At 46.4% G+C, this 12,151-nt stretch overlaps 1 protein-coding gene across 1 annotated transcript; it reads right to left on the bottom strand.

Moving 5' to 3' along the window:
* Nucleotides 1–1,072: 1,072 nt before the first annotated feature.
* On the bottom strand, nt 1,073–9,040 carry TMEM202 (transmembrane protein 202). The gene is made up of 5 exons (XM_066388556.1): nt 8,960–9,040; nt 8,469–8,724; nt 2,208–2,357; nt 1,741–1,872; nt 1,073–1,284 (listed from the first exon to the last, which is right to left on the bottom strand). The coding sequence occupies exons 1-5, from the start codon at nt 9,038–9,040 to the stop codon at nt 1,073–1,075; spliced, it is 831 nt and encodes a 276-aa protein (XP_066244653.1).
* Between the last annotated feature and the right edge of the window lie 3,111 nt (nt 9,041–12,151).

The raw sequence follows: 12,151 nt of genomic DNA, 5'->3' as shown, positions 1-12,151 counted from the left end.
TCAAGAGAGTCACAGGCCTGACCAGGTGGTGGCGCAGTGGATAGGGCATCAGACTGGGATGTGGAGGACACAGGTTGGAGACCCTGACCTTGAGCACGGGCTCATCTGGTTTGAGAGAGGCTCACCAGCTTGAGCCCAAGGTCACTGGCTCGAGCAAGGGGTCACTCAGTCTGCTGTAGCCCTCCAACCCCTGTCAAGGCACATGCGAGAGATCAATCAATGAACAACTAAGGAGCTGCAACAAAGAGTTGATGTTTCTCATCTCTCTCCCTTCCTGTCTGTCTGTCCCTCTCCCTGACTCTCTCTGTCTTTGCCACAAAAAAAGAGAGAGAGAGAGAGAGAGTCACAGGCTTGTCAAGAATCTGTTGTAGGCTATGGCTCTCTTCACAGAAGAGTGCAAACACAAGTTTTGTATACAATTTCAGTGAATTTGTGGATGTCAGTTTAAGTAACTCCCAGCCTAAGGAGAAGCAATTAGTTCACATAATATACTAAAGGTTTTAAACTACCATTTCTTCTAGGAAATAAGACCTAATAGATTCTTCAGCATCTATACCCCACCCATGGTGCCTCTTAATACCTTTGGGTGATAGGTATTATCTCCATCAGTGTTCATTCCATTTCTGGTAATGATTTCCAATTCACTCTCAACAATGTTGTCCAAGGACTTCCATTTTGAGTGTGCCCACAGCCATGCATAATGAAGAAATTTTCAAAAAGAATTAGGTGACATTTTTCTACACAAACCACTTTGGTCCATGATATCCCTGATGCCCAAAGAGATCTCCGGTCCACACACTGCATTTATTGCTAGTTTCTTTCATTCAGGACCCTACAAACTGATGTTTTCTTACACAATTTCTCTCTTAAGTGAGAGTTCATTACTTTTTTTATCTTACATATTTTGGATGCAACACACACAAAGGACACTTCATCAGCTTTAATGCTGTCTCCTTCAATAATATGGACATGATATTCGGAAAGTTTTTTAAGAATCTGCACAATCATTTCCAACTCAGTTAGCTTCTCCTCCATTTTTAAGACATGCAGTAATTGAGTTTTCCTGTCATCATCACATCTCTGCGTCTGGTAGTTCTGCTCTTGGTCCTGTTTCCTCCCCATCACTTGGAGACACTCTCTCAGACCTCAACCCTTCGTCTTCAGCATGTGATGGAGCAGTCACTGGACCAATCCCCAGCCGTGACGTTTTTATGGGAATCACAGTGACATTTTGATCAAGGGGACGAGATCTGAAAGTTAGGTAGTTGAGGAAGGAGATGATACCTAGGGAAAGAGAAGAATTTGAGGTAAGTTTCAATAGACACCTGGTTTTTGCCTTTAAAAAAATTCTTTCTCTTCCTTTAAATATTCATTTCAAAAGGCCTCTATTCAGTGAAGCTAAGCCGCCTTTCCTGCTACAGTTACTCTACCCCCCTGTGCTCCCATCCCATTATCATATTTCTCACATGGTTAGGACAGAGCTTGAACCTCCTGGATCTAAAACATGGTCCCATTACTTTCTCTGTGGTCTTAGGCAAGTCATGCAACCTGTCTATGGCTCAGTCAGTGGTAGAACAAACGACTAATTCTAAGTCTTCAGTTTTGTGCTATACTGCCTCTCGATATATAAATGTTCTAGCTAGGAACAGTCAGTGCTTTTATTTCTCCTTGATTCTCCCTCCCTTTCAAGAAGTGGTTTCACCTTCCATCCTTCTAGGATAAGGCTGGGGACCAACTCACCAGCAAACACGAGTAAGAAGTCACTCCACCAATTGAGATAATAGGCCCACAGGAGATCCGACTCCATGACATCCCTGGTGTGCCAGTGAACCTGTGCCAGAAATAGCATGAGGCAGAGGAGCAAGCAGATGGCTAGGACCGGAAGAAAAGATGTCACAACCCATCAGTGTCTACAGTCTGCCTTGATTGCCACCCCCAACTCTTCTTCTCCTTCTAGATGCCACAGGTATGGCAGAATAAAAATTTGGGGAATTGACCAAGATGGGAGAGAAAGGGGGAGCTTCTACCTCTCCCCTGGCACAAGTCACTTAAAGTGTGTTTTATACAATAAGACAGGGTTGGTAGCTAGTCACTTATTGCAATATTGAAGAGAGAAAAGGGACAAGGAAAAGAAAATGGAAGCCCCATAGAGAAAATTTTTTTTCCTTTGGCAAGTTTACCCTGGCATTGCCCTGCCCTGTTTGTACCTGAGAAGAAGCTGAGCATGGACACTTTCAGATCCAAGTTGGTGGTCGTGCGTCCTCTTCTAGGGAGGCAAGAGCTTAAGAGCCAGCCAAGACCAATGAGTATGGTGAGGACAGAGATGAGGAAGAAGGCCCTGGAATAGTGGAGGTAATCTGCCAAGGAGGAGAAGAGAAAGGTGTGGTTAGTCCCGTCAGGAACCTCTCTCAAAAAAACCAGATAGAGTCTTTGAGAAGGGAGTAAGTACTAAGGAGATGAAGCTGAGCTTGCTGTTTGGCATCCAGAGAACTAATAAAGGTCTTCTTTCTCAGCTATTCATTGATACTTGTAATTTCTTTACTGCAAAGCCTTTACTGCAAAACTAAAGATAATATACAAATTGTTCTGGTTATGTTAACCCATTAACTTAGATATACATTAGCTAATAGGAGGTATGATTTGAACATCTCAACACAGATTAAACGTTTTCTTTTTTATAATTCTAATGCTAAAAGTAATACATGTTCAATATAAAGATTGAAAAAACTGCCTGACCGGTGGTTACACAGCAGATGTGTAGACCTGGAATACTGAGGTCACCAGTTCAAAACCCTGGGCTTGACTGGTCAAGGCACATACAAGAAGCAATTACTGAGTTGATGCTTCCTGCTCCTCCCCCTTTTCTCTCTCTCTCTAAAATCAGTAAAGAAAATCTTAAAAAAAAAAATACATTTGGCCCTGGCCGGTTGGCTCAGCAGTTGAGCATTGGCCCAGCACGTGAAAGTCCCGGGTTTGATTCCTGGCCAGGGCACACAGGAGAAGCACCCATCTGCTTCTCTACCCTTCCCTCTCTGTTTTCTCTCTCTCTCTTCTCCTCCTGCAGCCAAGGCTCCATTGGAGCAAAGTTGGCTCGGGCACTGAGGATGGCTCCATGGCCTCTGCCTCAGGTGCTAGAATGGCTCTGGCCTCAATGGAGCAATGCCCCAGATGGGCAGAGCATCACCCCCTAGTGGGCTTGCTGGGTGGATTCCTGTCAGACACATGCGGGAGTCTGTCTCTCTGCCTCCCTGCTTCTCACTTCAAAATAAAACAAACAAACAAACAAAAAACATTTATGCCTGACCTGTGGTGGCACAGTGGATAAAGTGTTGACCTGGAACACTGAGGTTGCCCATTCAGAAAATTGGACTTGCCTGGTCAAGGCACATATGAGAAGCAACTACTATGAGTTGATGCTTCCCACTCCTCCCCCTCCCCATTTCTCTCTCTCTCTCTCTTAAAAAAAAATCAATAAATAAAAAAGAAAAAAATTGGAAAAACTAGAAGTACCAAGAAGGAGGAGGAACATCAGCCACTATACCACTACCCAGAAGCAACCATTGTAAATATTTTTTTCTAGTGTTTTCTATCTTCTGTGCATAGTAGATATATTACTCAATATCATGTAATTTTTCCCTTAAGACTATTGGTAACAGTTTTTCCAGATCACATTGTAAACATCATTTTTATTAGCTATGAAACAGTATGTTATACTGGTTTAATGATTAAACCATTGGTGGAGTTCATTTCTGTTTTTTCTCTGTTGAATGTATCTGACATGTATAGGCCTTGTTAGGCTGTGACTACAAAATGAAGTCATAGTTACTTTAACTCCTATATTGTAATAATTCCATGCCCTCAATTTACTGGAGTACAGGGAGTTAACACCTCCATAATATCTCCCATTTTTTTTCTGAAATCCCCTCAAGGTGCTATCTCACATTTGTTTGTTCAAGGAGAAGTTCTTTTACTCCAAAGCTGTTACCCAAGTTCCATACACTCCTGTCCCCTTCTAGTAGCCCCAGGTCTCTGCTCTCTTTGGCTCTGTCACTGCAAAGAGGATGTTGGTAAGAGAGAACGGCGGGGAGCATCCTAAACCTCATTTTTTGATGTGGAACAGATCTTTCTTGACTTCCCCACAATGTTTTAAGAAGCAGAGGCTAGCTTTTCCAACCTGGGCCCCACAGGCCGGCTCCTATAAAGAAAGGTGGCTAGGTAGGCCCTGGCCGGTTGGCTCAGTGGTAGAGCGTCGGCCTGGCGTGCGGAAGTCCCGGGTTCAATTCCCGGCCAGGGCACACAGGAGAAGCACCCATCTGCTTCTCCGCCCCTCCCCCTCTCCTTCCTCTCTGTCTCTCTCTTCCCCTCCTGCAGCCGAGGCTCCATTGGAGCAAAGATGGACTGGGCGCTGGGGATGGCTCCTTGGCCTCTGCCCCAGGCGCTAGAGTGGCTCTGGTCGCAACAGAGCGACGCCCCGGAGGGGCAGTGCATCGCTCCCTGGTGGGCAGAGCATTGCCCCCTGGTGGGCGTGCCGGGTGGATCCCGGTCGGGAGCATGCGGGAGTCTGTCTGACTGTCTCTCCCCATTTCCAGCTTCAGAAAAATACAAAAAATACAAAAAAAAAAAAAAAAAAGAAAGGTGGCTAGAAGAAGAAGGGGTTATTCTGCCATTGACGAGGTCATGACCAGAGAACCAGAGAACACACCATCAACATTCACAAGTACATCCCTGGAGTGAGTTTCAAGAAGCATACCCCTCAGGTACTCAGAGAGACCTGGAAATTTGCCACGAAGGAAATAGAAACTCCAGATGTGCACGCTGACACCAGCCTCAACAAAGCTATCTGGCAACAGGAATAAGGAATGTCCCATACCATATCCAGGTACAGTTGTCTGGAAATGTAATGAAGATGAAGATTCATCAAACAAGCTTTATATGTTGGTCGCCTACATACCTGTCACCATTTTTAAAAATCTTCAAACAGTTAGTTCATGTGAATGAGAACTAACTGCTGATTGTGAAAAAAGTTATAAAACTGTAAAAAAATTTTAAAAAGGAAGGAAGGAAGGAAGGAAGGAAGGAAGGAAGGAAGGAAGGAAGGAAGGAAGGAAGGAAGGAAGGAAGGAAGGAAGGAGAAAAGAATGGGAGGGGGGGACTCATCTGCCCCACTGAAAGTTCTCTGAGCATGTCAATGCCTAAGAATCCCAATCCAGCCTCCAAATAGCCCCAAGACACAAAATTATGCACCAAGATTACCTCAGTCTAAGATCTGCCACTAAAGTTTTATTTTGTTTTCTAGAACTTACCACTTACTAACTAACACCATCAGTAATAGTTATGTCCGTTAAGCGGAGCTGCACCCCTAGTCACACAGGTGAGTTGCTCTGCAAGTCAGCCACATGAAAATATAATAACCCAAGAGCAGCACATTTTCTGAACACTGTTTCACTCAGAAGTAGCAGTTATATGTAGCCAGTCAGACCTACCAGCCCAGACTGATTTGCAGGAAGCTCAGTGGTAGGAATCTTTGTAGTATTTAGCCCACAATCTTCCATAGGCCCTACAGCCTTTGTCTATAGCCTGCAACCCTTACTTAGTGCCTCCTGGTTATAGCTAATTGGACCAAGTAAAGAAATCTGACCCATGTTGGTCCAATTTGGCTATTATGCTTGGAAAGTTGGATTTAGGACTGACCCAATGCTAATTTCCCCTTTTGCTTGCTTGAACCAAGAATGTATAAAGCTATGCTGGGAAATCACTTTTTGGGCACATGGACACCAATAAACACAAAAAATTGAGCTGTAGAGATAAAATAAAGCATAAACAAAGATGAGTGACAAAGCAACTCTAGGGACACAAAGTGACTGGTAGGCTTGGTCCCACTCTCCTCTGGAATCCCCTAAAGTCCAGCAAACTTCCTACCTTTGGGTATCTACTAGATTCTTTTTAATCTTTATAATTAAATTTATTCTTTAGCTTCTGCTAATTAAAATTGGTTCTGAAAGTTAAAACACAAAAGCACGCCCTGGCCGGTTGGCTCAGCGGTAGAGCGTCGGCCTAGCGTGCGGAGGACCCAGGTTCGATTCCCGGCCAGGGCACACAGGAGAAGCGCGCATTTGCTTCTCCACCCCTCCGCCGCGCTTTCCTCTCTGTCTCTCTCTTCCCCTCCCGCAGCCAAGGCTCCATTGGAGCAAAGATGGCCCGGGCGCTGGGGATGGCTCCTTGGCCTCTGCCTCAGGCGCTAGAGTGGCTCTGGTCGCAACATGGCGACACCCAGGATGGGCAGAGCATCGCCCCCTGGTGGGCAGAGCATCGCCCCTGGTGGGCGTGCCGGGTGGATCCCGGTCGGGTGCATGCGGGAGTCTGTCTAACTGTCTCTCCCTGTTTCCAGCTTCAGAAAAAAATGGAAGAAAAAAAAAAAAATACAAAAGCACAGGTCCTGGCCGGTTGACTCAGTGGTAGAGCATCGGCCCAGTGTTTGGAAGTCCCAGGTTTGCTTCCCGGCCAGGGCACACAGAAGTGCCCGTCTGCTTCTCCACCCTTCCCCCTCTCCTTTCTCTCAATCTCTCTTCTCCTCCCACAGCCAAGGCTCCATTGGGGCAAAGTTGGCCCGGTGCTGAGCCTGGGCACTGAGGATGGCTCCATGGCCTCCACCTCTGGAACTAGAATGGCTCCCATTGCTCCAGATGGGTGGAGCAATGCCCCAAATGGGTGAAACAGCGTCCCCTGGTGGGCATGCTGGGTGGATTCGTGTTGGGCGCATGTGGGAGTCTGTCTCTCTGCCTCCCTGCTTCTCACTTCAGAAAAATACAAAAAAAAAAAGAAAATCCACAAAAGCACACTGTATAAGATATCCGGTCCAATTCCTGCCTAAGATGTGTTATAGTCTCACCTTTCATGCAGCATGAGGGGAAGTCTGTGCCTTCCTGTTCTTCTTACAGTTTTCTCTGTCTCAGCTCCTTACCTCCAGAAAACCATGCAACTGAAATTACTCACAACTCCAAAGGAATGAAAGATTTCTGCAAAGAACAATCTAACCACTCAAAGGAACTAAGTCTACTAGTCATATTCACCCACAATAAATCACCTAATTAAACTAAACACTTAGATTCAGAGTTTAAAACAGCTGCATTTTTTTAATTCATTTTAACAAAACAAAATAAAGGTTCCAAACCTTAACTTAAATCTTAATCTCATGTTAAGACCAAAACCCATTTCAGCTTTTAAATGACAGTTTTTACAAAAATTTACCCATCAAAGTTTCAAAAATCTTAAAACCTAGGTTACAAAAAGCCCTACTTGTATACTATACTAAGAAGCTTTTGTTCAGGGAGAGAGGAGCATCCTAGATACAAGGAACATCCACGTGGGTCACCTGCTTCTAAACATTTCTGAAGCTTTCCTTAATGATACACTGTGATACAGACTTAGGTTGCAGGAACAGCAAGGCAAGCCTCCCAGTTTCTGAAGGCAACGGAGCTAATACCCGGGGAAGAGAGGGAATGCTACTTTCAATTTGAAGATGAAGAAGCCTAAATCAGCCTGACCAGATGGTGGCACAGTGGATAGAGCATCGGACTGGGACACAGAGGAACCAGTTTTGAAATCCCTAGGTCGCTGGCTTGAGTACGGGCTCATCTAGTTTGAGCAAGGCTCACCAGCTTGAGCCCAAGGTCGCTGGCTTGAGCAAGGGGTCACTCAGTCTGCTGTAGCGCCCTCCCCCCCCCCCCCCCCCCCGTCAGGGCACATGTGAGAAAGCAATCAATGAGCAACAAAGAATTGATGCTTCTCATCTCTCTCCCTTCCTGTCTGTCTGTCTCTCTCTATCTTTCCCTCTCTTTGTCTCTCTCTGTCTCTATCACACACACGCACACACACACACACACACACACACACACATACACACACAGAAGTCTAAATCATTTGAAAATTCCATAAGATCCTTGCTGGTGTTCTTGGGTTTATCACAATTGGCAATTCTGCATTTTCAAATTTACTTAAATTCACAGAAATTTGACATCCTTTGCTCTAAACAGCTGGCATTTGTTAGACTACATATCTGACATGCATGGAAGCTCTCTTCCACTGCAGAAATTGACCTTGAAAGTCAAGTCTGACAGAGTTTGAGAGGCTTGGTTGGCTTCATCTCCCAGCGAGTCAATCGCTTCTGTTTGTACAAGCAGCCTTAGAATACCAATTACCTTGCTTCATGGTAACAGCTTGTACATGATAAAAGCATTCTTCCCAGAGAGTAGAATAGCAGCTTATTATTTGAGAGAGGAAATACCCCACAATAGGAGGGAGAGAGGGTACACCACAGAGAAGGATGGCCATATTCACAGTCTGGTGAGATCCACCCTGGACTTGAAGACATGAAAGCCCAAGGATCTTGGAGGAAGAAAGATGAAGGCCAGTGTGGCAGAGAGCTCTGAAACTGTAGGGCCCGCGGCACTGAACGCAGTGGCACTCACAGGGCAGCTTGGGTGCCTGGCTCCAGCACAGCTCATGGTGGCATGTGATCCAGAGTCCCGCGTAGAGCTCAAGTCCATTCTTGATCACCAGGAACTGCACCCAGTTCAGCGGGGACAAGCAGATTAGCATCAGGAGGCTAAAACCACAGAGGCTGCCACAGAACATTCGGATGTAGGTGTGTGTCTGATCCACATGCTGGTGCCGCCTCTGGGGTGGCATTGAGGCACTCGGATGTTTGTTGGTGGGGAGGGTAGGCTACAAGGATGAGGGAAATATTGCCTACCCAAAAGGATAACCCTTGACCCCCAGGGTCACCTACTCTTCTTTACCTTGATTATCCTCAAGTGGGTTTGATTTGTGGGTAGCTATCCTTATCCCTTCTATTAAAAAAAAGGGGTCGATCTTTTCTGTCTTTGGGACATGCTGTCTAGGTCCATCTTTGAATAAGTCCTGTTCCTCCCATCTGACCTGCAGTTAGGTACCTCCTCACCCTTTGGTATTTCCGGTTATCCTTAAGTTTGGGAACCTCAGGACTGTAGAAGGTCAAGACTAATTGTTCCCTCCTCTCCATCTTGGCAGCCAGTTCACTTTCTAACTGCCACGGAACTTGTCTCAGCTCCTCCTCCCACACACCAGCAGAACTGAAAGGGGCCAAAACCCATGGCACATATCCCACATGTGTGTGATGCCCCCCACACTCCCTCTTCCGACAGCTCCCAACTCCTTTTAGTAAATAAGTCCATGAATATTTTGTAAGCAGTGGCTGGGTGTCAGGCTTTGTTTTAGGTTCTGAGACATAAAGAGGAACAGAACACAGTTCTCTAACAGTAAATAAAAAAAAACGGTATAATGGAGACATCTCCAGGACTCAGCGTGAAGTTATAATTAAGGTTATAGATATGTTTTTAATACAGTGAGAGCCCAGAGCCCATGCCCTCACCCAGCTCTATGTTGAAAGCCCCAAGCGTATCTCAACAGGCTCATGAACCCATCTGTCCGCCACAGCCCTGCAAGCTGCAGACATCCTTTCCTTCCCTTTTTGTTCTGGTTCCCTCTCTTTGACGCTCTCTGCTTGTGAAGGGTGCTGCCGCCCCCTACACCACCTCTACTGCTGCTAGGGCCACTGTGAAAGGCTAGTGCTCCTCTCCAGGGGCTCCCAGCCCAGGCGCCAAAAGCTGCCAGTTAGGGTGCTGCAGCATGCTGGGCTCTCTGTGCAGTGAGGAGAATGGCCTTTGCTGGTTCACAGCCTGCAAAATGTGTGCCCACAGTATCTCAAAGTCTCCTTTTCCAACAATGCAGAGTTGATCCTAACTCCTTTCCCTTCAAGGGCTCGAAGCCCATCCATGGCCCGAGCAACGCAAACGTTGGCTTAGATAAACACCCAGCTGGGTCACCAGCTTTCCTTTCCCACAGACAGGTCGACATCGATTCCTACATCTGGGCTGAATGAGAATGTCCTATCTCACTTTGCTAGCACACCCCTGTAAGGTGTGGGCAATGGGTGAAGGTCACATGAGAAACCAGACCCAGGAACTTTGGCTAGAACCGCCCATACCCATGTGCACCAAAAGAAACTTCCCAAAACCCTTTGGAAAAGAGCGACTGTCCATCAGCCAGCGAGATTTCGCCACGTCATATTAGCTCGACCACCCTAGAGACCCTTTAAATATCCCCCATGTGGTTTAATCTGCGCGACTTCCCTGGCCTCTGTCCCCGGGACCAGAGAACATTGTCCAGGAAGCACTCTGTACTCAATAAAGCTTTTGCTTATCCACACTTCGTGGCCATGCCCCTTCCTTCTTCCTCGGCAGGGAAGAATACCTTACAACCCCATCTCCACCCTTCCCAGGCGCCAAGACTATTGGCAGTGGCCAGTAACATGTCCATGCTCTAGTATGTGGTCCTCCTTCTGCAAAAGTGTTATCAGACTCTGTCTCTTCATACTTAGCCTAGTGCTTGGAAAAAAAATAGTATTTAATGTCAAATAAATGAGTCAACAACAGATTTTTTTTTTACCAATTTATTTATTTATTTTGAGAGAGAGAGGAAAGGAGAGACCTCAATTTTGTGTTCTACTTAATTATGCATTCACTGGTTGACTCTTGTATGTACCCTGACTGAGGATAGAACCCACAACCTTTGCATATTGGAATAATACTCTAACCAACTGAGCTATCCAGCCAGCGCAGAAACCCATAACCAACATAAGGATCAGAGGAAGCAGTTTGGTTCTGATCGGCACATCAAAGGTAGGTGTTGAGGGTTGCAGATATAGGAAAGGACTAGGTTACAAAGAGTTTTGTATGCCATGCTATGTGGTTGTATTGTAAAGTCTTTTTTTTTTCAATTATTTATTCATTTTAGAGAGGGCAGAGAGGTAGAGAGAGAGAGAGAGAGAGAGAAGGGGGCATGAGCAGGAAGCATCAACTCCCATATGTGCCTTGACCAGGCAAGCCCAGGGTTTTGAACTGGTGGCCTCAGCATTCCAGGTCAACACTTTCATGCACTGCGCCACCACAGGTCAGGCTGTATTGTGAAGTCTTAATTGCTGGAATACCGTAGCCTTATTGCATAATTATAGGAAAGACTTTTCCATCTGCAGAGAACTGGTTTATTCAGTGTTAACTATCAGATACACATTGTAAGGTCAGTGGATAATGGGGAAAGGTCAGACCCGCAAACTTTGGCTAGGACCGCCCACAACCAAGCGCGCCAAAAGAAACTTCCCAGGAGCCCTTTGGAAAAAAGCGACCGTCTGCCAGCCAGTGAGATTTCACCACGTCATATTAGCTCGACCACCCTAGGGACCCTTTAAATATCTCCCACGCGGGTCACCACTTGCAACTTCCTTGGCCTCCATCTTTCCTTGAGGCCAGGGAACCTCATCAGGCGGGATGCACTCTGTACTCAATAAAGCCTTTTGTTATTCCACACTTTGCGGCTCTGGCCCCCTTCCCTCCTTCTCGGTGGGCAAAAATACCTTACATTTTGGTGCTGAAAACCTGGGAGGAGTTTGAAGTCCACAAGGACCGCTCCTCTTCCCTTCCCCTCTGAGAAAGAACCAGGACCTCTGACCTTCCACCCACTTTGGTGCATGGTGCAGTAAGTCCCCTGCCTCCAGCCTTCCTCTCAGTTCTTTCCACCGAGACTCCCTGTCTGAAACCATAGCTATGTCAGGGAAGTTTTTCTGTTTCGAGTGCGTGTGCTCGTGGAGACGTCCCGAGCATATCCACTTTACCTTTTCCGTCCGTGGCCAGAGCTTGAGTTTTAGGACGCTGATACTCAAATCTGACCACTCCGAGGACTGAGGGCGGCTGTGGGGGCACAGGAATCTCCCTCCCTAAAGAAGAAGAAACTGCTCTTCTTCTCCGCTGTGGCCAGGCCACAGAACCCACTGAATTAGCCTTCTGAAGGGACTTTCAGTGTTAACACCCTCACCAATATAACTATCGCCAAAAAAAGCTGGGAACTGATTGGAGATCTCTTACATACATGGCTTCTAATTATTCGTGCACCCGTCCTTAATCTCTGTGCTGCCTGTTCCACCACGCAGGCCTGTTTTCTGGCCAGAGAAACCTCACCTAAAACCTCCGATCCTGATCTTTCCTTCTCCCCTTCTCCGTGGACTCCCAACTCTCTCTCCCTCCTGTCTGACCCCCAGGGGCGCCCCTCTCTCGGGACA

This window comes from Saccopteryx leptura, chromosome 6, assembly GCF_036850995.1.
Source record: "Saccopteryx leptura isolate mSacLep1 chromosome 6, mSacLep1_pri_phased_curated, whole genome shotgun sequence".
Lineage (NCBI taxonomy): Eukaryota > Metazoa > Chordata > Mammalia > Chiroptera > Emballonuridae > Saccopteryx > Saccopteryx leptura.
This window is presented reverse-complemented; position numbering and strand designations above follow the sequence as displayed.

Bases quoted from the DNA above. Each gene is read 5' to 3' on its own strand.
- TMEM202 (XM_066388556.1), bottom strand. From the start codon at position 9,040: ATGGAGAGGAGGGAACAATTAGTCTTGACCTTCTACAGTCCTGAGGTT. The intron at 8,725-8,959 runs GTGAGGAGGTAC...TCATCCTTGTAG, and splicing joins ATAACCGGAAATACCAAAGG to CCTACCCTCCCCACCAACAA. The intron at 1,873-2,207 runs GTACAAACAGGG...TTCCGGTCCTAG, and splicing joins CATGCTCAGCTTCTTCTCAG to CCATCTGCTTGCTCCTCTGC.